Source organism: Cetorhinus maximus, chromosome 3 (genome assembly GCF_964194155.1).
Source record: "Cetorhinus maximus chromosome 3, sCetMax3.hap1.1, whole genome shotgun sequence".
NCBI classification, from domain to species: domain Eukaryota; kingdom Metazoa; phylum Chordata; class Chondrichthyes; order Lamniformes; family Cetorhinidae; genus Cetorhinus; species Cetorhinus maximus.
In genome coordinates, this window is record NC_135881.1 from 178,837,050 (window position 1) to 178,864,226 (window position 27,177).

The following is a 27,177-nucleotide window of genomic DNA, read 5'->3' on the forward strand; positions in this document are numbered from 1 at the left end:
GCCTGGGATGAAACATTTAAGTTATGAAGAGAGGTTGGATAGACTTGGGTTGTTTTCATTGGAGCAGAGAAGACTGAGGGGCGACCTGATCTGAGGTGTACAAGATTGAGGGGCATGGACAGGGTGGATAGGGAGCTGCTGTTCCCTTAGTTGAAGGGTCAGTCATGAGGGGACATAAGTTCAAGGTGAGGGGAAGGAGGTTTAGTGGGGACGTGAGGAAAAACTTTTTTACCCAGAGGGTGGTGACGGTCTGGAATGCGCTGCCTGGGAGGGCGGTGGAGGTGGGTTGCCTCACATCCTTTAAAAAGTACCTGGATGAGCTCTAGGCACGTCATAACATTCAAGGCTATGGGCCAAGTGCTGCTAAATGGGATTAGGTAGGTAGGTCAGGTGTTTTTCACATGTCGGTGCAGACTTGATGGGCCGAAGGGCCTCTTCTGCACTGTTTGATTCTGTGATTTGGAAAATGTACCATTTGTATATGAAGTCTTAGACGTTGCTTGGTTAAGCAGTTTCAGAATGTACTTGCCAGTGTTTGTCTCTTGTAGAAGTGAATAGTTAAACCAAATTGTTAAAAATTATAACCTAATCTTTTTCCTATGAGTTGAACAAATTCCAACTTGACCAATTGCCCAGGATTGGCGATTGATATCAAATTAGGGACAGTTTTATGTGATTGGCAGTCATTGTTTGGGGCAAAGAAAGAATGAATTGTTGCATACAATTTGACCAGGTAGTTTAATGAGCTCAATTGAAACTGGTGTGAGCAAATGTTGCCATTTGTGAAAGAATCATCTATTTGAACTATATTGTCAGTGAGTGTGACTGTACTAAAGGCACTGTGTATTTTGCAGATAGCAGAAATTCTGTCCTGAAGGCTGATAAGTTACTACTGATTCAAACTTTTAACACATTAAAAATGTTTTGAATTTTCCAATTTAAATTAAGCAATCTAGATAACAAGTGAGAACTCGGTGCTGAAAAATTTGAATGATCAAAAATTAAATTCACAGAAAAATGTGAAGTTTGAAAAAGGGGAATAGATTTTACCCTGAACAGAAAATAAAAGCAAAATACTGCGGATTCTGGCTGGAAATCTAGTGAAAAACAGTGTCAGAAAAACTCACATATGGCAGAATCTATAGAGAGAGAAACAGTTGACGTTTCGACTTGGTTAACTCTGTTTTTCTCTACACAGATGCTGCCAGACCTGATGAGTTATTTTCCTTTACTCTGAACAGAATACTTTTTGTTTGCCCCGATTCATTGACACATTCAAAATAGCCAGACGACTTTAATATTATTGTATAAACTTACTGAGTAATTGAGAGATTAAGATTAGACACCATGTATGAAACCATGCTGTGCCTCATTTCTCATTGACCTCTCCATGTAAACCCAATTTTAAAATGGATAAATCAAAAATGCTGGGTCTTTTAACTTGATTGCTTTGGCTTCTCATTTGAATTGCATCTGAAAGAGCCTTAAAGCAGAAAGCACACAAGTATTTCCATCCAAATCTGAGAAAAATTTCACATTGATTCAACAATGGTGGCATGACTCGTATTTTGGAACTATATAGTATTTACAGCCACTTGGTAGTACCGTACTTAGTGTTGCTGAAAAAGAGACATGCTGTCAAAGCTTTTTGATTTGCACTCATTAGGACAAATGCAAGAATGCCAATTTTTGAAGGCACTTCATGAGAAAAGGGTGCTGACTTCTTAGCAAGCCGACTTTGGTTGAGGGGTTGCCATGGAGAATACACCAGGGAACTGCACCTTGGCCAGTTAGAGTCGACTTGCCAAGCAATCGGCACCCTTTTCTCATGCAATATAAATTGTTGCTCCCTTTTGAAAGTTGGCATTCCTGCACTCGTCCTGATGAGTGCAAGACGCACAGCTTCATCAGCATGTGTTTTTTTTAAACAATATATAGTATTTTTAGATAATTAAGTTTGATTATGCTCTGATCATTTGGGCGTGAAAGTTGCATTACTAAATATACTGATTTTGACTGTTCAGCAATGGAATGCTTCAAACAGTCCTCTATTTTTGAAATAGCTTGTGAATCTGAAATAGTATAACTTACTCTTTGCTAGAAAAGAGGATTTATTATGCTGCGTGCCCTTGCTAATCTGTCTGTGAACACTTGCAATTTCAATAACTTGAATATGTATTTCTGATAATAATGAGCCTCTAAGTTTACCCTCATCATATGAAATCTCTCTTTTGCAATGGATATGTTCGGAACGCAAATATTTAAAAACACAATTGCAGGTGGTCAAGGGCAAATAACATTTTGGATTTATACACTGGCTTTTGACCAATCTTTTTTTATTCATTCATGGGATGTGGGCATCGCTGGCTAGGCCAGCATTTATTGCCCATCCCTAATTGCCCTTTAAGAAGATGGTGGTGAGCTGCTTTCTTGAACCGCTGCAGTCCTTGTGGTGTAGGTACACTCACAGTGCTGTTAAGGAGGAAGTTCCAGCATTTTGACCCAGCAACAGGGAAGGAACGGCATATACTCCCAAATCATGATGGTGTGTGGCTTGGAGGAGAACTTCCAGGTGGTGTTCCCATGCATTTGCTGCCCTTTTCCTTCTAGATGGTAGCAGTCATGAGTTTAGAAGGTGCTGTTTAAGGAGGCTTGGTGAGTTCCTGCAGTGCATTTTGTAGATGGTATACTCTGCTGCCACTGTGTGTCAGTGGTGGAGGGAGTGAATGTTTGTGGATGGGGTCCCAAGCAAGTGGGCTGCTTTGTCCTGGATGGTGCTGAGCTTCTTGAGTGTTGTTGGAGCTGCACTTTTATCCAGGCAAGTGGAGAGTATTCCATCACACTCCTGACTTGTGCCTGGTAGATGATGGACAGGCTTTGGGGAGTAAGGAGATGAGCTACTTGCCACAGGATTCCGAGCCTCTGACTTGCCCTTGTAGCCACAGTATTTATATGGCTAGTCCAGTTCAGGTTCTAGTCAATGGTAACCCCTGGGAGTTTCGTAGATGGTTAGATTCTCTCTTGATAGAGAGAGTCATTGCCTAGCAGTTGTGTGGTATGAATGTTACTTGCTGCTTTCAGCCCAAGCCTGGATATTGCCCAGATTTTGCTGCATTTGGACATGGACTTTATTATCTGAGGAGTTGCGAATTGTGCTGTACATTGTGCCATCATCAGCGAACATCCCTACTTCTGATATTTTATGATGGAATGGAAGGAAGGTCATATGATGGAATTGGAAGGAAGGTAATATGATGGAATAGAAGGAAGGTCATTGGTGAAGCAGCTGAAGATGTGGACCAAGGACACTACCCTGAGGAACTCCTGCAGTGATGACTTGGAGCTGAGATTGACCTTCAACAACCACAACCATCTTCCCTTGTGCTAGGTATGACTCCAACCAGCAAAGTGTTTTCCCTTCTGATTCTCATTGACTTCAGTTTGGCTTGGGCTCCTTGATGGCACGCTCAGTCAAATGCTGTCTTGATGTCAAGGACAGTCACTCTCACCTCAGCTCTGAAGTTCAGCTCTTTTGTACATGTCTGAACCAAGGCTGTAATGAGGCCAGGAACCTATTTCTAAGCAAGTGCTGCTTGATAGCACTGTTGATGACCCCTTCCATCACTTTACTAATGATCAAGAGTAGACTGATGTGTCGGTAATTAGCCGGCTTTGATTTGTCCTGCTTTTTGTGTACAGGACAATTTTCCAAATTGCTGGGTAGATGCCAGTAACTGTACTGGAGCAACTTCACTAAGGGTGCGGCAAGTTCTGAAGCACAAGTCATCAGTACGATTGCCGGAATATTTTCCGGACCCATAGCCTTTGCAGTATCCAGTGCAGTCTGCTGTTTCTTGACATCACATGGAGTGAATCAAATTAGCTGAAGATTTGCACCTTTAATGCTGGGGACCTCAGGGGGAGGTTGAGATGGATCATCCACTCAGCACTCCTGGCTGAAGATTGTTATAACTGCTTCAGCCTTGTGCATTGATGTGTGGGGCTCCACCATCATTGAGGATGGGGATATTTGTGGAGCCGCCTCCTCCAGTGAGGTGTTTAATGTTGGTCAATTATTCATAACTGGATGTGGCAGTACTGATGAGCTTGGATCTGATCAGTTGGTTATGGAGCGCTTAGCTCTGACTATTGTATGCTACTTATGATGTTTGGCACTCAAGTAGTCCTGAATTGTAGCTTCACCAGGTTGACACCTCCATTTTTAGGTATGCCTGGTGCTGCTCTTGTCATGCCCTCCTGCATTCTTCATTGAACCAGGTTTGATCCCCTGGCTTGATGGTGATGGCAATGGTAGAGTAGAGGATATGTCGGGCCATGAGGTTACAGATTTTGGTTGAGTACAATTCTGCTGCTGCTGATGGTCCACTGCGCCCTATGGATGCCCAGTCTTGAGTTGCTAGACCTGTTCGCAATCTATCCCATTTAGCACAGTGGTAGTGCCACACAACACGGTGGAGGGTATCCTCAATGTGAAGGCAGGACTTTGTCTCCACAAGGACCATGCAGTGGTCACTCCTACCAATGTTATCATGGACAGATGCATCCGCGGCAGGCAGATTGGCAAGGATGAGGGCAAGTATTTTTTTTTCCCTTTAGTTCCCTCACCACCTGCCGCAGAACCAGCTTAGCAGCTGTGTCCTTTAGGGCTTGGTCAGTAGTGGTGCTATCGAGCCTCTCTTGGTGGTGAACATTGAAGTACCCCACTGTCATGATCCCCAGCTGAGATTACCCTTGGACAAGCTCAATCTCAGAGTGGAACACAACCTGGTGGATCCTAACTTTTATTTGTTTGTTTAAATATGTGGAGAGTAGCTACTGAACAGAGTCGCAGGAGTCAGCTGATGAACTTTTTCCAAAAGAATAAAACATTTATTCAACAAGGGAGGATGAACTATATTATAATACTCCTTCACCCACAGCAATACCTTTACAGATATATGCAGATTTGTAAGGAAACAAGTCACAAAAGCTATCTTATACTTTAATGTGTACAGTAAGTACCTAGTCCATGTAAACCTATGGCACCCTGTGGTCAGACACACCATACTACGACCTCATGTGACAGATGCCACCTCAACCAGATGCTATGGATCCCTCCTCAATTCCCCCCAGATGCTTGTGAGCCAACCAGCCTCAATGAATTCCATCCTTCACACGAGGGTTCCCAATCTCCAATCTTCAAGACCTGGCATTGGAATCTTCTTCCAAACCAACGCTTTCTTTCTGACGCTTTCTGCATGGTTTGCCTCCAGGGTTTTCAACACTCCTTCTGATGTTCCTCTTCTCTGGGTCACCACATGCATTCAAGCTGTTTTCCATGCACACACTCTCACTGTCTCAGCTGTCAACAGTACACCACTGCTTCATATGCCCATAACAGAGTTATAGACCTTCACTTGTCTCTTTGGACCTTCTTGCCTGTTTTCACTTTAAAGCTGAAGCTTGGAGCCTTTCTCTCTGCCCCTCACTCTTAACTTCATTTAACAGGATCTTTTCCCAGGTTCCTGTCCTTCTTTTGACTTCAAGGTCTTCTTTGGACTTTCCCCTCTTCCACTGTCCTGGATTTTTGGGGTTTTTCTTCGCTTGGAACCTTATTCTTCTTTTGGGAAATCTGCAGTTCCCTCTCCCAGTGTCCAGCCTCTCTGCGGTCCTGGCTTCAACTGAATTTAAAACTGCTGTTTCTTTAGTTGTGTGTGCGTATGTCTGTGGGAGGAACCTGCCTATCTGGCCCCCTTTGCTAGGTAACAGCATTATTCTTTCTACTCTTGTGTGTTTACTTTTACTTAGGGGTTGTAAACTTCTCAATAGAAATGCAAGCAGCTTTTTAAAGTGAAACTAAAACTCCTTTTGACTTCTCTTAACACACAGGTACAGAAATACAAATCAAACTTAAACTTTAAAGCTAAAACTCACTCCTAACACCCACAAATACAAATATAACATACTTAAACTATCTCTACTTCCTAACGCCCACCCAGAGTACATTCTGTACCCTTGCCACTCTCTGTGAACCAGATGGGTTTTTATGACAATCGACAATGGATTCATGGTCATAATTAGACTTCTAATTCCAGAGTTTTATTGAATTCAAATTCCACCTTCTGTAATGGTGGGATTTGAACCTGGGTCCCTAGAGCATTACCCTGTGTCTCTGGATTACTGGTCCAGTGACAACAGCATTGCACCACTGCCTCCCCATAGCAGCTGCTTTGCTGGCATCATAACAGTTCCGAAACTTCAAAAGTGCTTAATTGTCTGTAAAATGCTTTGAAATAATCAATGGTTGTTATATAAGTGCAAGTCTGTCTTTTTTGTTTCTTTAAAACTCTGTCAACAACACGAGCAGTGATAAGTTTACTTGCAACTTGGTCATGCAATATAACCTTTAGGGCATTATTATTTGGATCCAAGTGGAAAGAATTGCAGCTTGAAATGATGAGTTCACTGCTCAAGGTTTCATCACTGAGGCCAAACGGCTATTTTGCATGGTTGGTTTTGCACCATTTCCCAAGTATTTCTCCTTTCATAAGGCATCCTTTGAAATTAAGACTTGAGTTATCCATCAATTGTTCCTATTTACATGTATTAATCTTGGTAATCAATTGCCAGATCCGGATATCTTCTGTAAGGGAAGAGAAAATGTGGTAATGGGGTAACTTTGACTTTGTATAGCCAGTAGTGAGCTTTGCCCGTCAGCATTGTAAACTAGAATTTTGGATATACACTGCTTATAATTTTAAAGAGTGCCAAATCCCATTTTTGGTGCCACTGGGTAAAGCTCCCTCCAGCAAGGCAGACTTTTAAAATTTACCCTGGTGTCCTTACGCTGGCTCAATATTGTGTGCCCCCGGCACCCATCGAAGTGTGGCATCACTGAGGCGTTCTTTATGATTCAATGGCTAAAGTTACATTTGTTGTAATGCTTAACCATACAGACCAGTTTCAGTGTGCTGGGTCAATCAATCTCAGCAGTGGTAGTGGAGAGACACAATATTTCCCCAATGTTTCTGGCCTCCAAAGACTGCTACTAGAAGTCTGTGTATAAATGTCAGTTGAGAACAAGATCAAGCTCTGCTCTGAAAGCCACAACAGTTACATAATCTGTTGACACTTTGTTTTGCATCCATCTGATGTGCGACTAGTTAGGCAATGCTTTGGAGAGCCACTGCTTGTGAGACCATTGTCCAGCTTTGTGGTGACAATAGACCAGTTTCTTAACTGCAAGAACTACAAGTACTCATGTCACAGTTTTTTTAAATTGAGTGATCTAATTAAATGCACAAGAATCTAATCCAAATTGGCAGAGAATGATAAATGAACACAGCTGAAAATAACTACATGATAAATAGGCAAGCTCTATAAATTAAAACAACATTATTCATTTTAATCCACAAGCAGTATTTGGAACCTTATGGTTATTGTCCTAATTCTGTGCTGTGCGAGATAACGTAGAGCGTGATCAAATTTGCAGCCCTACATATAAACTGTAAAGGGCAAGAATAATTGGATTAAAATGGAATGATGAACAAACTGCCAACTGAGTGAATTTAAATAGATCAGAAGTAGGTGCAACAGAAAGTGCATGTATGAAATTTGCATATGTGAATAAAATAACCGCCACATAATGTTCTTTTCAATCCAGGTGGAAATGTCCAAAATCCTAAAGCCTGTCATTACTTGTCTATGATACATCCTAAGGAAGTGAGGACAATCAGTTTCTGAATTAAAACAATGATGACAAACCTGCAGAAAGAAGAAATGCTCAGTTTACCAGCATTTCCTATAAAACTGAACTAAAAAGTTCTACCTCTATACCAAATTGTAAATATTTGTGGATGCAAAAATCTATGGAGCATAAATTCATCTAGCAAAAGATGTTTGTGTACAAAAGTAAATTTCATACAGTACTTTCTGTACTATTTGGGCCTAGGTAATTGTGAACAAAAAGTTGCAAATTATCTCCCAACGTAAAAAGTTGCCAACCCTAATTAAGACAGTTATTTTTATTTCCATAATTACTAGTGGCACATTCAGTATTTTTAAAAAAAGTTTCTGCTGTAATGTATTTGTGTATTCTGTTAGTGTGATCTGACATGACAGCATACGTGGTGTGCAATGACATTATAAAAATCATGGGAGATGGTCATACTTGGTGGACGTCTTCTTGATTACTACTAGATATAACACAGTTGGCAACAGGGATGGGGTCAAGGCCGATTAAATAAATACAGTGAATGGGTAGCAGAGACTGCAGTGAAGGAGACTAGCTCCTGGTAATCTCTCAGACAAGAGATCTCGGCCAGATTCTGCAGAGTCTTGCTGTTCCTGCCATCATAAGGTCATGTTCCCACAAAGCGGTTCAGTGTGGCCTAGGTCATGTCACTACTTTCTTCGAACTGACATTCAAGAAGAAGACTACAACCCCAGGAAGGAGAGGGAAAACTCTGATTTTCACTGTGTCAGGTAGTGTCTGGAATGTCTCCTTTAGCTGAATGGGCTTCTGCAGGGTCCTGATTAAAATATCTCATCTGATTAAGAGGACTTTGTCAACCACTGACTGGACTGCTTTCAGGTCAGTTTTTACTAGTTGAACTGACACATTGAGATGTTTTATAGTGAGCACTCAATGAATCTCATCTACCTTGCACTTAACAGTATTCGTGCATGAGAATCTGTATCACTGTTACAGGAATGACAGTGAAGTGTTTGTCACCTTTTGAATTTGGAAAGCAGACAATATTGCTGTGCCCGTGGGATACATCAGAATGTTCGGAACACATGAGAGGGCTTGAACCATTCAGTTTGTATATTGAAAGAATGGATGTGTTTCAGAACTAATGGCCTTATGGAATTTGAAAGTTAAGGGGTTAAAACTCAATAAGGCAGTTCTTAGAGTGCAAGAAAGCAATTTTGCTCATGACATTGGCCCAGAAGTGTACAGCATGCGGACACACCTTGCTTCCAATAAGACATGAGATGTGCCATTCAAAACAATCATCACCAAGTTGGAGGTAAATTTCAACCCTGTGCACTAGAGAGTGTTGAGAAATGCACATTTGGAACCTGAAGTCAGAATTTAAAAAAAAAATTCATTCATGGGATGTGAGCTTCCCTGGCTGGGCCAGCATTTATTGCCCATCCCTAGTTGCCCCCGAGAAGTTGGTGGTGAGCTGCCATCTTGAACCGCTATAGTCCATGAGGTGTAGGTACACCCACAGCGCTGTTAGGAAGGGAGTTCCAGGATTTTGACCCAGTGACGGTGAAAGAACGGCAATATAATTTCCAAGTCAGGATGGTGAGTAATTTGGAGGGGAATTTCCAGGTGATGGTGTTCCCATCTTTCTGCTGCCCTTGTCCTTCTAGATGGTAGTGGTTGTGGTTTGGAAGGTGCTGTCTCAGGAGCCTTGGTGAATCCCTGCAGTGCATCTTATAGATGGGTACACACTGCTGCTACTATGAGTCGGCGGTGGAGGGAGTGAATGTTTGTGGATGTGGTGCCAATCAAGCGTTTCAAATGTGGTGAAAAGGCTGGTGAGTACATCGTGGCACTGAAATTTGATCATTGTATTGTAACTTAGGCACATGCTTAGACCTTGCAGTATGTGACAGATTTGTTTTTGGTTTGTTGGACAAAATCCAATCAATGTTACTGAACATAAATTTAACTTAGCATGTAAGATTGCTTTTTCCATTGAGTTGGCCTCAAAGTATGCTCTGGAATTTCATTCTACACACGTGACTAGTACAACTTCTGTCTACAGGTTAGGTGGAAGCCTTCTGACTTAAGTGGGGAGACCTAGTCAGAAGAATGCTGGTGAAAGTGACCTGTTATTGCTTTAAAGCGCCCATATAGCGTAGCCATCTCAGTGCAGAAATGCTTGATGTTTTGATTGCCATAAGAAAGGCCATATTGTAGTTGCTTACTGAGCAAAGGCCAAAGCAGGAAAGAGAAGTCGTTCCAATGGTGATACAAGAACACACGAATTTGGAGCAAGATGAGGCTTCATCATTCAGTAAATCATGGCTGATCTGATGGTGGCCTCAACTCCACCTTCTTGTCTTCTGTCTTCTTTCCTCCACACACACACACACACACACACACCACCCCCCCCACCCCCACCACCACTACCACCCACCCACCAACTCCACCAGATAACCTTTACTCCCTTGTTGATCTAAAACCTCTTACTCAGCCTTGAATATATTTAATGATGCAGCCTCTAATACTCTCTGGGGAAGAGAGTTCAGCACATGGAAATATAAAATTCTCCTCATCTCAATCTTAAATGGGTGGCCCTTTAATTTTTAAACTGTTCCCTAGTTGTAGACTCCCCACAGAGGGAAACATCCTCTCAGTATCCACCCTGTCAAGTCCCTGTAGGATCTTTACATGTTTCAATAAGATCACCTCTCAATCTTCTAATGTTTAAAGGGTATAGACCCAAGCTGCTCAACCTTTTCTCATAGGATAACCCCTTCATTCCAGGACACAGTTGAGTCAACTAAACTAATTTCTGAAATGAACTGAATGGAATTATTCCCTGAACTGTTTCTAATGCAATTTTTTTTTCCTTAAGTAAGTAGACCAAAACTATACATAGTACTCCAAATGTGGCCTCACCAAGGCCCTTTACAGCTGTAGCAACACTTCCCTATTTTCATACTCCATCCCCCTTGGAATAAATGCCAACATTCCATTTGCCTTCCTAATCACTTCTTGTATTTGTATACAAACTTTTTGTGATTCTTGTACCAGGGCACCAAGATCCCTTTGTACTGCAGAATTCTGCCGACTCTCTCCGTTTAAATAATACACTTTTAAAAAATTTTCCTGCTAAAGTGGACAAGTTTACATTTTCCCACATTATACTCCATCTACCAAGTTTTTGCCCACTCACGTAACCTATCTAAATCCCTTTATCGACTCCTTATGTCCCCTTTACATCTTACTTTCCTACCTATCCTTTTGGAAAACAATGACGTCACAAGGATCCAGTTCACAAACTTGAAGTGAACCCAGAGTGCCTAAATGAAGAGGAGCTAGGGCGTGTGTAGCATTTATGCCACTAAAATTCACTCGTGACAGAGATTTTTATACAAAGGCGTTGGTAAATCAGTAGTATATCAACATGCACATTTATACGGCTGCAGATTGCTCCATTGAGCAGAGGCATGTACAAGAGCACAGTTGATTTGAAAATCTACTCTGGTGAGGTGTTGGATATGTGTGGACAAATGGAGTGCAATGCCCAACATTAGGGCAAGTTCCTCAAGTTGCCCATTGGTTTATTGTCATGTCTTCTACAACAATGTTAATGGGCAAAGACTGGCTTTGCAAGTTGAAGTTAGACTGGAAGCATATTTTCCAAGTTGAGATGGCCAAGGAGCTTGATCAGCTACTGAATAGATACAAAAAACGTTTTCAAGGACAACTATGAAGGCATAATTGATATGTGAGTGGACATCGGAATCTGACCTGATGCAAAATCAGTTTATTGAAAGGCTAGGCATGTTCTTTAGCCCCTCTTCAACCTTGGTTTTAAGAGAATAAAAGAAGCTAGGGAGAAATGGTGTGCTGCTGAAAACTGATCAGGGATGGGGCAACCCCAGTTGTAGTCGTGCCCAAATCAGACAAAATCATAATACTGTTCAGGAACTACAAAATCACAGCCAACCAGGCAGTGGTCAATCAGTATCCATTACTGATCTCCCAAGATTTGGACGCAGAGTTAGCGGGATCCAAGCTATTCGCAAAGTTGTATTTGTCTTATGCTTATGCACAGCTCACTGTGGATTGAGAGAATCATGATGAACACACACAGGGTTACACTCCTACATGAAGCTGCTCTATGGTGTGAAGTCTTCTCCAAAAACCTCCCAAGCTACAATGAATAAGATTTTTGCAAGGAGTGTTACATTGCTTGTCAATCAGGATGATATGTTGAGCATGACCACAACAGAGGAAAAGAATCTTCAATTGTTGGATGAAGTGTTGAAAGAAAACTCAAATGATCACAATGTGATGTTGAAAAGGGCCAAGTGTTCCTTCTTTGGTATGAGGTAGTGTACCTTGGCCTGAACAATGAAAAAGGGCTATAGCCAGTGAAAAAGAAGATAGAGGCTATAAGCCATGCCCAAAAGCCAAAAGATGTGTCTAAGATTAGATCTTTTCTAGGTATGGTCTAATACTACTTGTGATTTCTGCTTGAGCTTCTAACAGTGCTAGCTTCACTGCATGAGTTGTTGAAGAAAGGTGTGAAGTGGAAATTGTCCAAAGAACAACAAGATGCTTATGATGCATGTAAGAGGAGCCTGACCAGTGATGCACTAGTCATTCGTAATGACACTAGTCTCAGATCGCTACATGATGCTTCAAACTACAAAGTAACAGTTCATAAGCCCCTAGTAGTTATTCCAGGACTAAAGTCTGCTATCATAAGAAATTGGAGCAGGAGTCTGCCATTCAATAAGATCACGGCTGATATGATTGTGGCCTCAGCTCCACTTTCCTCCTTGCCCCTTGTCAGACAAATTAATCTATTCAATAATCCAGCCTCTACTGCTCTCTGGGGAAGAAAATTCGAAAGTCTAACAATCCTCAGAGGAAAAAAAATCCTTCTCCTCTCCGTCTTAAATGGGAGACCCAGTATTTTGAAACAGTGTCTGGAGTTCGCATTCCCCCCTGCCCTCCGAGCCACGAGAGGAAACATCCTCGCAGCATCTACCCTATGAAACCCACCTTTCATTGTTCTAAATCTTAATGAGTGCAGGCCTAACCTGCTTAACCTTTCCATATAAACCAACTCCTTCATCCCAGACACCAGCCTTGTGAACCTTCTCTGAACCACTTCCAATGCAACTATATCCCTCCTTGAGTAAAGATAGCAAAACTGTACATAGTACTCCAGATGTTGAGTATTGCTGAAAACAGAGGCATGCTATCAAAGATTTTTGCCTAACACACACCAGGGCAGCTGATGAGAAATTGCCAACAGTTAGGGGAACAACAATTTGTACTGCATGAGAAGAGTGCACTGATAGATTGGCAAGCGGACTCTGGTGGAGGCATTGCCACGGAACAGTCAGTTGCCTAGTTTTGATCAAATTCAAACTGGGCGGGTCTGGTCAAGGCATTGCCCTGGGCAATGAACCAGGGAATGACTGTTCCTCAAACTTTTGTTCAGTCACAACATGTGGACATGTTCCTTCTGTCTGCAAAGGACAGGGTCCTATGTATGATTATATGTGGCTTGATTGTTTAGCAAGTGTTGTCCATTGGCGGAATCGTATCTATTGTTGGACACTGTTTTTAGTTTTGCAAGCACAAGATCGTTTGGTATTGGCAGTACTTTGCCTGTTCCAAACAGCCGAAGGGGTGTATTGTTTGATACGATTTGCCAGTTATTGGGATGTATGACTTATCTACCTGGCATTTTGGCTTAATGGCAGTATCCTTTTAGTTGGGAATACCACTCGTGTTGCTACTGCATAGTAACAGTGTGCAACAGCTAGCTTCTCCTGTTGCTCAAATTTTTGAGATACCTTACCCTTCCAGGGTAATCTGAGGATCCTGCGGGATAAAGGTTATCCAGATCAAACCATTGCTCTCTGTATATCATGCAAGCTCATGAATGGGCCTAGGCTGCCACTTTCAGTCCTGAAAGGTGCTCAGTCCTGATTGTGCTAAGAATTACACTGAAAACCAATTTAAGATTGTCAGTGGGCTCGCACCGTGGCTCAATTATGCATGCTAGAAGCCACATAAATTCACACACAAGGCCCTGTCCTTTGCAGACGAAGGAACATGTCCACACATTGAAAAAGGCGCAACTATACAAAAGCTTGGGGAACAGTCATTCCCTGGTTCACTCGCCAGGGCAGTGCCTTGACCAATTGGAGTTGACCTGCCTGGTTTGAATATGAGCAAAGCTGGGCAGTTAACTGTTCCATGCTGCATTCTCCATGGCAGCACCTCCATCAATCAGAGTCCACTTACCAACCGATCTGCACTCTCTTCTCATGCAGTATAAATTGTTGTTTCCCTTTACTGTTGGTAATTTCTTGCATGCTGTCTAGATGAATGCAAGATGAAAAGTTTTGATAGCATGTCTTTTTTTTCTGCAATACTTGAGCTCTGTATTAATAAACAACTGTTTCTGCTCCAGATGTGTTCTCACTAAGGCCCTGTACATCTGTAGCAACACTATTGCAAGGGGAATGGAGTATAAAAGTAAAAGCCAACCAACTCTCCATTTACCTTCCCAATTACTTGCTGCACTTGTGCTCTAACTTTGTGATTCATACACCAGGGCACCCAGATCCCTGCATATCACAGATTTCTGCAGTGTCTCTCCATTTACATAATATTCTGCTTTTCTGTTCTTCCTGACAAAATGGGCAAGCCCATATTTTCCCACCTTATACTCCATCTGCCAAACTTTTGCCCACTCACTTAACCTATCTATATCCCTTGGTACCTTGCTACTTCCTTTCCTATCTGTCTATGCATCAAGCAAATTTAGCTACCATACACTTGGTCGCTTTGTACAAGTAATTCATTAGGCCCCTGTGGAACTCCATTAGTTACAGTTTGCCAACCTGAAAGCGACCCATTTATCTTGACACTCTGTTTTCCAGTTAGTTAGCTAATCCTCTATCCATGCTAATATCATCCCCCAAGACACTTATTTTGTGTAGTAACCTTTTATGAGGCACCTTTTTGAAATCCAAATACGCCACATCTACTGGTTCCCCATTATCCACCCTGAGAGAACTCTATTACGCATGCCTAATGTCATAGTTCATATGTTTTAGAGGTATAGCTTTTTAGTTATAGAAATTTGAATTTAGCTTATAGCTCCTGGAAGTCAAAAGGTAAAGCCAGACCTACACCTGATAAGAGTAAATGCTATATTTATTGTCCATTATTTTTTTCTCTCTCATGGGATATGGACATTGCTGTCAGGGCCAGCATTTATTACTCATCCCTAATTTCCCTTGAACTCAGTGGCTTGCTAAGCCATTTCAGAGGGCATTTTACTGTGGGCCTGGAGTCACATGGAGGCCAGACTAGGTAAGGACGGCAGATTTCCTTTTCTAAAGGGCATTAGTGAACCAACCAGATGGGTTTTTATGACAATTGGCAGTTTCATGGTCACCGTTCCTGAGACTAGCTTTATATCCCAGATTTATTAATTGAATTTAAATTCCACATGCTGCCCTGGTGGGATTTGAACTTGTGTCCCCAGAACATTACTAGTCTATTGACGGTACCACTATGCCACCACCTCCCCATGATGCAGCCTGCAAGTGGGAACAGTATAAGGCTAAGTTTGAAAGGGGATAAATGACGGGAAGGTTTGTTTGCCTGGAAGCTAAAGAAGAAAGCTACAGGAATCCTCAATAAAAAGCAGTTAGTCTTGTTGCAGTTGGAGCTTTTGAAGTAATCAGCTGTTGTTGCAGTTTGAAACCATAGCAGCTGGCTAATGGAAAGCAAGGGTGTTTTCTGATGTTTTAAGCCACTATGCAGGAGTTGCAGGGAGGACTGTGCTGAAGCTATAGAATCCAGAGTTGTGACGTTGGTAAAGCAATTAGAGGATTGCTTAGTCAAAAGCTAATGGAAAGACACCCATGAAATCTTGTCCAGCTGGAACACTGAACAATCGGTGAATTCCAGAGATGCACTTTTTGAGTTGGTCCCAGGAATAATGAATGAACCCGAAAGATTTCGTAAGATAAGGGAACTCTTCAGGGGAAATACAAAGTAGAACTGAATTTATAGCGTAAGTCTTTAGAAGCTATAGTGTTGAGGTAATAGAGCTTACCTTCTTTTGGATGTACAATAAAGTTTGTTTTTGTCTTTAAAAATTGAAATCTTGTGACGTAGTTCTGTTGGTTAATTGGTGGATATTTGGACTTTTAAATGTTAACGGCCCTAAGCAGGATTGCCCCTGACTACAACTACATTCTTTTTTACTGGCCCCTCTTCAATGGCTCTCTGCAACATAATGCTATGATCAGTTCCTTTATCCACCCTTTAGTCCCTGCTCTCGTTCACACAAGCTGCAAGAACCTCAAACCTGTTGGATAATTGCAATAGCTGAGTCTTCTCTATTTCTACCTTCTCGATCCCCACGCCTCCCTCACTCACAATCACACCAACCTGTTCCTTACCATTGACCAAATCTGAACAATATAGCCCTAAGTAGTATGACTGCCTCCTGGAACAAAGGATGCAGGTAACTTTTCCCCCCCTTGATGCATCGCAGAGTCCTAAGCTCAGACTCCAGCTCAGCATCTCTGAGCCAAAGTTCCTGGAGTTGCAGACAATTACTGCATTTGTGGTTTCTGTGGATCACACCGGTGTTCACCATTTCCCAAATGCTGCAGCATATTACCTGCCTTGCCATCTTTATTTTGTTTTATTTAATTAATGTGGTTTCAAATACTTTTTAATTTCTCAGCTCTTAATTTGAGCTCCCTTCTTTGGAGAGAGAAAAGAGAAATAATTCTCACCAACCAATCATCTTGCTGCCTTTCCTGTTACACCATATTAAGATTTTCTTTCAAATGCAGATGGTCTGCTGTAGACTCAAAAACACTACCTACCCCTCTACCCCCCCCCCCCCCCCCCAAAAACCCAAACCAGCCCAGCTCTTTAAACTCTCACTGCTGTCTCAGTACTGACAATGGCAGCATTAAGCATGCAGCAGTGGGTTGTGCTTCTCTCACAGTATGACTACAATATTGAGTATTTAATGCCATCATTGAAGCAATGTCATCTTTGCTGCAAGAGGACTCCGAAGTAAGTTGTGAAAGTGCAATCTTCACAAAAGGGATACTAGACAATAACTTTCCAATCATTGCAATTGAAATTGCAGCTGAAACTCAAAGACTTGGGGTTGAGAAGAGTCTACAAATAGGCATTAAATGGATGGACAGAATCTGACCAGAGTACAGATGAGGAACTGAAACTGTTCCACAATTGTTGCAATGAGCAGGGCTGCATGAAGTTGGGTCACAGAGTGGTGCCATCTAGTTCTTAGAGATCATTCTGGCAGAACTCCATACTGAATACACAGGAATAGTCAGTACGAAATTCATAGCAAGGGATTTTGTTTATAGGCATGGTCTAGACAGTGACGTGGAACAACTAGTAAGCAAATTACCATCTGACAAAACAATAGAAACAAGCCACTGAAAATTCCTTTGCTGTCGTAGCCGTGGCTGACTCAACTATTTCAAAGGCTTGCGTCATCTTTTGTGAAGAGCGAAATGAAAATTTCTTGGTACCCATCGCTAACCATTCAAAGTGGATCAAAGTAAAGCACATGGCTCAAAGCACTGATACTGGACATCAATGGACGAGATATGGTATACTTTTGCTTGTCATGGAGCTTGTCTCATAACGACACTTGATTCTGTTCTGCTCTGTTCCAGACTTGCATGAAGTAAAATGGTATTAAACATACCCTCACTCCTCCTTACCATCTGGCATCAAGAAAAGCAGTTGAAGTATGCATTAAGATAGTTAAAGTACTCAAGAAACTTGTGCTCCGTGGGTGTTCAAATCTCATTATGAAACAGTGATTGCCTAATTTCTTGTTATAGAAAAACTCCACACTCCACTAAAGAATATACACCTGCGATTTTGATGAAGAGATGGTAAAGGACATAATTGAGTCTGTTTCTACTAAATTTGACTGTTAAAGTTGAACACTATCAGTCCACCACCTGACCTCATAAGTCATACTAGTGGGATGTGGGAAAAGTAGTAGAAGAGTGTGGAACCAAAAGATACTTGGTTGAAATTGGCAGAAAGGTGAGAAATTTTCATAGATCACATGATCCTCACAAGGATTCGCCAAAACACGAGCATAATCCATTTGTTCAACCTCTGGCATGGGCTCATGATCCAGTTCAGACTTCAGTGCCCAAAGAATAGGATCTTCTTTTGAGTGCTGAACCAAAACCATATGGCCTAAAACTTGACTCTACACCAAAACTGTAAGGGGTCAGGAAGGCTTCATAAATCAGTTACTAAACTCTATTTGTAGATGTGGTTCAAGAGGGGGAAAAGAAAGCAGTTGTAATCAGGTGGGCATGTCCATAAAGATTGGCTTATTTGACTCTCTCTGTTGAAGGTGTATAATTAGTGAAACAAAAATGCTACTTTAAAAAATGGGAAGCAGCATACTGTATTTGTGCATTATGTTAATACAATATAATGTCAGCATGCATAGATTACTTTAACTGGCTATACTTGGTGTCTGTTTTCTTGGTTAGTGCCACTCGATGTATGCTAATATGTTATTCCAATCGGGACCATTAACGTTCAAAGAGAAATCATAACATCCAGTAATTGAAAGAGCTATGCCACAAGATTTTACATTTTTAAACGAAAACAAACTTGATTGTACATATACAAAACAAAAAACTTAAAATCAGCAATACTAACTGAGCACTATTCTTTATAACTACGTATGCTATGAATTCAGTTTTACTTTTTACTTCCACCCCCCGCCCCCCCAACCACACACACACACAGAAGAGCTCCCTCATCTTATGAAATCTTGAAGGTTCATTCACTTCTTCAGGGACCAAACCAAAGGTATGCCACAGCCCTCTGGAATTCACTTTGATTTCTCCTCAGTTTCCCAATCTGGCCCTTTCTCTCTGTGAGGATTCCACAGCCCCCTTGCCCTGACTTCATAAAGACACACTGCTTTTTTCCCAGTATCCTCCCCCAGCTTCTTTACAGTACTTTCTAAGCTAACTGTTCAAGCTGACTGCTTTCTGCCGCAAGGCTTAATTGCCTTTCACTGTCAGGGTCACTGGAGATTTCTTCCTGTAGCTTCAAGCAAGGCAAATCTTCCGGCTTTTTCCCCCATGAATTCCAAGTAAGTTGCAAATCTGCAACTGCCTCTCTGTTCCCAAACTGTTTGACTGCTTATTTCTGTCAACACACACACACGCACATACACACACATTAAACAAAGCAACCTCCCTAACTTCCGCAGTCCATCTCCATGGCAATGTGGCATACTTGGGATGTTACAAGCAGAAATGTAAATTAACTATCTTTTACCTTAAAAACAATCCCTTTGATTTTGTGACCCACATGACTAATTTATATCACTAATGGATATAATTGCCCTCTCTGCAGACTCCCTGGTTCCACCAAGTAATTTCTTTGTTTACAGGCTACTTTTAGCTTCTTTTGGGAACTACATAAACAATTTAAAATATTTTATTGAGGGGGGTGTGGCCACCTGGCTCTTATCAAAAGCACAGGGATGGGTTAAATTTAAGGTTTTTTTTAAAGTTTAAGTTTTTTTTCCTTCTAATTCTGACCTCATTAACTAAACACTCTGAACTGTAATTACCCAGGTTTGTTTACCAGTTCCTTAAACCAAGTGTTTCCATTAACTGGCATTGGAAAGTTCTAAAATATTAATGTAAACTGTGAAACTAGATGATTGAAGTAACATCTGCCAATTTACTTAAGCCACAAATGCAATAAAACTACCATCTGATAGGAGAGCAGTCTCTGAGCAGAAGATATGTTGGTTTTCAATTTATTAAACTTTTAAGACATAAAAATAAAGCTATTCTATTTGCTTGTTCATCATAAAAATCATTTTCTTTATTATGAAAGGACATACAAAAAATGTGAAGATTTGTGCTCTTAGTTGTTTAATGCTTACAAACATATGAGGAGTAGCTCTTCCCCGTGTAACTATTGGGCTATGTTATGATATGGCAGGTGGTATTTGCTGGGTTGACCAAATCCCAAAGGGAAACTTGGTCAGGCCATCGCAATGATTTTGCAATTTGTGTTTATTACGAGAAGGTATGTATACTGAAGTCAGAAGTAAAGATTCCACTACCACTTTTGGAGATTTTGAGTATTCAAACACTTACTAACAAAAGAAAACTTAAACACACAAGATTATAGTTATGCAATTAAATTTACCCTTCTAACATTTCCCAAAAGCTTTCTACTTATCGAGACTCACAAATAAGCACCCTTTTCCAGGCAACAGTCCCTATAGATTAAGAATCTATAAAACATCCAGTAATATTGCTTTCTGGACCAACCAGACACTTTTCTGGGGTGGCTAGAAGCTGCTTCCTTTGCAGGACTGGGCTCGCACACTCTCTTCAAGATCATATGGCCACACACACACCCCATACAGCTTTCAATTTTTCCTTAAATATATTTCTTCCCTTTCATCTTTACCCATTGTTTTTAACTGTCTTTTGAAAGTTGCCTTTCCCAGAATCCAAAAGTCTTTCCTGTTGTCTATATGGTCACCACTTTTGGGAAAAATAAACTTAATAACTTTGCTTTATTTATTTATGATCTTTGCCAGTAACTTCCTTTGATTTCTCTTTTTGAAATTCAATAGCTAAAAATTCACTTCTTATTTATCGCCGAATGCAAATTCCTATTCGTGTTGTATCTCATCTCAGCTCACCCATCTCCACTTCAAAATGCCTACTTTGCACCTAACCCTTTGATGATTTGAACCTTGCAGTCTCACTGTCTTCAGTCTAACTAAACTTAGTTTCTCACTCTCTCTCACACTCTCTCACACACACACACAATACACACAACCCCCACAAGCCTGCTTCACAGTAATATTGGAAAAAATGACTATTTTACAGCTATAGTTTATCCTCAATCTGAGATAACTTTTGCATTGCTTAGTAATTGGGTGAGCATATCTCCTGAGTTTGCTAGAGCCCCAGTGTGTGATCAGTTTGTACTGCACTTAAATTAATGGATACCAATCTACATGTTCTAGATTGTCAGCTAGGCTCAGTCGCAGTTACATTTTAACCTTTGTATTGTCTGGTTACTGATGAGATCTTAAATAAGGCCTTGTCAGTAGCAGGGAGTTCTCATGTCCTGGCTAGCCATCCTCCCTCAGCCATTACCACACACAAAAAAACAGACAAGCTGGGTATTCATCTCATTTTATGCCTATGGGACACTTCCATTGTTGCCTCCAGAACAGTGATTACTCTCCAAACACAATTCATTTTCTGTGAAGTGCAATTGATCAAGAAGCTCTAGAAACAAGCTTGCTTTCTTAGTTGACCACCAGATATCTCTAGTCATTTAAATCTCCTGCCACCCTGGAAATGAAGATTAGTTGGCTGCCTGGTTTTAACAGAGCTTGAGCAAGAGACAGTTCTGATTCTATCTTCCAGTCTGTTTAGGTCCCATTGCTTTCCCCACCCACCCACCCATCTGACTGTTGAAGGTAACTAGCTAATGTTAGTTATTACACAATATGCTCATTGGTATCTTAAATGTTTACTACTTGTGGCACTACAAATTGGCATGTGTTAACCGATTACTTCTTACATGGTCAGACAGGCCAGGCCTTGCAGAACCTTAGGACTTGAGTGGGGAGAGAAACATTGTGCCTCAGGTCTGCTCCAAGTACAAGTCGGTACTAATGCTAAAAGAAACTGATTTATAAGAACCTTTATGGATTTTCAACATATCAGTATCAAAATGTCATCTCTTTTATTCTGTATTCGCCCTTTAAATATTAATTTGAAACTAATCCTGAAAAAACTTGTGAAGTTACATAATGTATCTTACAAAATATGTTATTTAACACCTAACAGTAACACTGTCCCCAAAAAGTGATAGAGAGGGGGTAATGTGTTTGTGGCAAGGAACCTAGTTAGACAATCGTGGGCAGCATGCTTCTAAGTATTGATGAACACTGACGACAGATGAGCTTCTTTGCTGACAAAATGTACTTGGCAAATATAGGCTATAATTTTAAAACACAATTTAATAACTGTAAATCTATTGTATAAGTAAAATACACATCATGTCACCCTAGTTTATTTTCTAGCTTAACTCTGTGTGCCAAAACTACTTTTATAAATTGAAATTGCAAGTTAATTAAGTTTTCTGCTTTCATACTGTATATTACTTTCAGTATCGGGCGAGCTGGAAATGGTAACTAAACATATTTTGTCCATAAATGGTAATGTGTTACCTCATAAAGGTAAATACTATAGCTTTGTGTGGTTAAAATCTCTAATAATGGCTTCCTGTAAGATAGCTGTATGGAAAATAAGTTGGAGCTTTGTATTTGCTTGTATTTCGATGATCTACAACCTTTTGAGTATTGTAAAACTGTATTTCCAAAAATGCCCATTTGGTGAAACTGTGAAGTAACAATGTGCTGTGTGAGCTCTAAATTGGCAGCAGTTCACATTAAAACAAATTTGCCTGGGTTATATTTTTGAAAATTTGAGCCTTTGACGCCTCCAATGACACATTTGTCTGATGACTGATAGTTTCCAGCACCAGAACTTAATGCTGCTACTGTTGCTTCTTCCTGCCATTTTCAAGTAAGCGAGAACAAATAAACTCAAGTAGTAAACAGGGGTACCCCATTAGCTCTGAGAGTTGATTACACTGTGAGCAGGATGAGAAATGGACCAGGGTTGAGACAATGAAGCCAGGAACAGAAAGATGGCTGAACAGTGAAAGAGAAAGTGAGACATAGGTTACAATAAGTGTTTGGAGATGAAAAGTACTTTTTGTTCACTGAATATTCTTTATAAACCATGTCTGTTCCCTAAATATCTACACTTTGCTTCATCTCTACCTTTTGGAAAAGGTGTAGATTAAAAAAAACAAATGCCAATTGCCTCAAGTTTCACCTACTTAGATATTTACTTCTGCAACTCAAAGTGAGCCAAAATTTTCATTTCATTTGCCCAAGAAGGATTTTTGTATGCACTGCAACATGGTAACAAACTTTGGTCATATGGTATTGTGGTAGAATCTCAGGGAACTGTGGTAGAATCTCAGGGATTGAACTTAATATTTGTGTAACCTCCTAACCATTTAAAGGCTGTACATTGAGTTACTCAATCTAAAATTGTAATCATGAAATGCTGTTTTCTAACCTCCTCAGTACTATTTACTTAGGATGTCACAGTACAGTGACAGCAAATGCTATACCATCGAGCTTATACTAACATGCTACACCAGCGGCATCTAATATAACGTGTATGTAAAAAATAGAATAATGTTAGAGGCCTATTGGGTGCTAAAATAATTCCTATATTTAAAAAAGGAGCTATAAAATGTCCAGGGAATGAGAGACTAGTATAACATTTGTGGTGGGAGGAGTAATTGAATCTTTACTCAAAGATGTAATAGAAATTGAAACACAAGAAGATCAGCCATGATCTTATTGAACGATGGAACAGGCTCGCGGGGCCGAATGGTCTACTCTTGTTCCTATTTCCCATGTTCTTATGTAAAAACTTCTAGAAACCAGAATTATAAAGGGTAATCAGCATGAATTTCAATGGGGAAGGTCATGCTTTATCAACTTTATTGATTTTTTTTTGAATAAGTAACAGAGTGTGGACCAGGGTAATGTAGTAAATGTAATATATTTGGATTTTCAAGAAGCTTTCAATAAGGTACAGCAATGTGCACTCATGGCTAAGATCAGAACATACTGAATTGGGGGCAAACAGCAGAATGGATAGCAAGCTGGCTACAAACAAAACCGAGAATAAGTATTAAGGATAGTTACTCAGATTGGCAAAAGATGGAAAATGGTGTTCACAAGGATCGATGTGGCGGACCCCTATTGTTCACTATTTACATAAATAATCTGGATTCTGGAACTGGAAATACGATTTCAAAATTTATGGGCAACATCAAATTGAAACATATAATGGGCCAGAATTTCCGAGCAGTGGCAATTACAGTCGGATTGCCACTCCGTTCCTTTTAACTTGTGCTAGAACACAGTTGCGCATTTCTCACCCCACCTTCCGACTCTGGCTGAGTGAGAATACTGCAGTGCAGTGGGTTCCTGAGGCCTTCAGTGCAGTGCAGCAAAATTGGGGAAGTGAGGCCGCGGCCCCCTTTTTACAGCACTAGCTGCAAACTAGCTCTAAACCTTCTAAACCAATGACCTCTACCACCTCGAAGGACAAGGGCTGCTGATGCATGGGAACACCAGCACCTGCAAGTTCCCCTCCAAGTCACACACCATCCTGGCTTGGAACTATATTGCTGTTCCTTCACTGTCACTCGGTCAAAACCCTGGAACTCCCTAACAGCACTGTGGCTGTACCTACACCGCATGGACTGCAGCAATTCAAGAAGGTGGTTCACCACCTCCTTCTGAAGGGCAATTAGGGATGAGCGAGAAAAACGGCAACGTCCCGTGAAAGAATAAAAAGAGGGAAGTTTAAAGGTCCTAGCCACTTTGAGAAGCCAGGAAGAAGGTAAGTGTGTACTGTAAATTGAAAGAATGGAGGGAGGGGAGGTAGTCGGGGGTTTGGGAGGGTAGTTGGGGGGTGGGGTGGTAGGGTGGTCAGGCTGGGCGTTGGGTGGTCAGTTGGTGGAGTAGTGGGAGTGGTCATACTGTGGTTACCCAGGAATTTTAAACCTGAGTATCAATTGCTTCTCAATGCTGGGTAATTGCCCATTGGAAGCGTGAACTTCCCAGGCAATTGGCATGACCCTTACATGGAGACTTCCAGGGAGGGGGTGGCACCAGCTCATCTTCTGGGTTACCGCTCAGGTATGACCCCCCGCCCCCTCCGCCCCCTCCCAACACCACGGGGAGATTGGAAGTTTTGGGCCAAATGCATGACAACATTAATGAACTTCCAGACTGGCCTTGTAATTGGCAAATTAATTTCCATATAGATAAGTGTGAAGAAGATGTTTCCACTTGGGGAAAATCCAAACTAGGATCAGTAAATATAAGATAGTCACCAATAAATCCAATTGGGAATTCAGAAGAAACTTCTTTGTCCAGAGAATGGATAGAATGTAGAACTTGCTGCCACAAGGTGTAATTGAGGTGAATAGCATAGATGAATTTAAAGAGAAGCTGAATAAATGTTTGAGGGAGAAAGGGAGTGGGTATGGGAGGCTCATATAGGGCATAAACATTGCCATGGATCTGTTAGACTAAGTGGTCTATTTCTGTGCTGCCCATTCTATGCAACTATAACCTCTGCATATAGAACACTTCGCCTTCTTGCCCTTTGATCGTCTTTCTGAATTTGGAGCAACTTGAAATTTTGAATCCTTATTTTTCATTGGGATTGATATTAAGCCCCTCCCAGATGGGTGAGAGCGGGTTGGGGTGAGGTTAAAAATGAAAATTTCTGAAATGCAAGCCTGCTCTACTGTGTATTTGCCTCCATTTTTTTTTTAAACAACGGCTGGTTGTGAGGCATGCCTGTGTCCTGTCTTGAGAAGCTGGGCTTCATAATATTTAAATTAGGCTTTCATGGACTTCTCATGGTTCAGAAAATCCAGTAGTTATTTTTCTTCAATAATCTGATTTAAAATAGCTCAGACTCTGAAAGTAAGAAAGTGCCCTTTATATTTAGCCTTTATACTGTTTGGAGTGAAGTGGCCTTTGTATTTAACCTTTATACTGCTTGGAGTGAAGGTGGTCAGGTAGACAATGCCCCAATATCATGATGTCAAGATTACCAAGGGGTGCAATCCTTTGTGCAATTTCCAACACAGCTTGTTGCTATAGGGATAGTCTCCTTTGTGTGGAGAGTGCCTTTATTTAAAGGTGAATATGATGTTGCTCCTTTTTGTTTGGAGCCAAAATAACCTCATAATTTTGCACTTCAAGGAGGCAGGAATGATCACATATTAAGAGCAGAGATTTAAGCCACTCTAGAAAAGTTGCCAAACTTTTGTAACATAATGTCTACAAATTCACTTAGATGTTTGTAACAGTAACCCTTAGCATACTAAAATATTTGTTTTGCTTTTAAAATAGAATTATTTTGATCTTGCAACATCTTCAAATTTATTCAAATTTCGAATGCTGAATGCTGTAAAGCAAATTTAGATAGTTTATGAAGCATGAGACCTATCATGGATTTCAAATTTTGGAATGTTTTTAGTCTATTCAGATTATATTGTTATTTTGGTGTGAAGGTGTTACTGCAATCCTCAATTGTTACTTCACGAGAAATTTGGGATTTTCTTCATTTTGATTTTTATTGGAAGTTAATCGTGTGTGTTGTTATTCTTAGAAAAGTACTGTCAGGGAAGCTTTGTTTATTTCTGATGGTGATGAATTCCACATGTTTTGGCTTCATCAGTTGTGTATTCACTTACAGATCCACTAGACTCTTAATTTTTATTTTAATAGATGATGAACCAGGCAGAAGGACAGCAGAAGAGTCTTGTGCATTCAATAGAATCTCTCCCGCCTTGTGGGCCTCTATCTGCATTGGATCAAGATTTGCTGCTTTTGAAAGCTACCTCAGCTGCTACCATGAGCTGCCTTGGTGAATGTTTGAACATTCTACAACAAAGTGCACAGCAAGCCGCCCAGCATAGTAAAAGATTGTCAACAGGTGAGTATTATGGTGTCGTGAATCAGTGGTAGCCAGTAGAATACTGGGTTCTGAGATCCATTCCAGAACTGTTTGAATCATAGTTCCAGCGGCCTTTTTCAAACTTGTTCATGGGATTTGGGCTTCGTTGCCTGTCCCTAATTGACTTTGACGTGGTGGTGGTGAGCTGCCTTCTTGAAGCACTGCGGCCCTTTTGTTGCATGTACTCACACAGTTCTGTTGGGTAAGGAGCTCCAAAATTTTAGCCCAGTGACAATATATTTCCAAATCAGGATGATGTGTGACTTGGAGGGGAACTTGCAGAAGATGATGTTCTTAAGCACCTGCTACCCTTGTCCTTCCTATCTATAGAGGTTATGGGTTCGGTAGGCACTGTCAAAGACACCTTGGCAAGTTGCTGTAGTACTTCTTGTAAATAGTGCACATTACATCTACAGTGCGCTGGCAGTGGAGGAAGTGAATGGTCCAGGTGGTGGATGGTATGCCAAATTTGGAAAAGATTTTATTTGGGATGCGAACTAGGCATCACATGGGAAATGTTACCAGAATGTGTCTCCCCTTTTTATCACAGGGTATATTAATACCAGTTGCAAGGAGGCCTAGGCTCCAGACTACGCTGAATTATTAGTTGAAGGAAAAGTTATGGTAATACGAAAAGGTAAGATTGGTGGCAGTAGAGAAGTCTAGATGGTTTTGGTATGCATATCTGAAAGTGGTAGATATGGATAGAGATAATATAAAATTGGG

The 27,177-nt window shown here is 40.9% G+C and overlaps 1 protein-coding gene across 1 annotated transcript in view; it reads left to right on the forward strand.

Moving 5' to 3' along the window:
* Positions 1-27,177, forward strand: part of LOC144679067 (oxysterol-binding protein-related protein 10-like) — a 266,323-nt gene that overhangs the window by 98,542 nt on the left and 140,604 nt on the right. Inside the window, exon 5 of the mRNA XM_078539340.1 lies at positions 26,223-26,430. Coding sequence (XP_078395466.1) covers positions 26,223-26,430 — 208 coding nt within the window. The remainder of the gene's footprint in view (positions 1-26,222; positions 26,431-27,177) is intronic.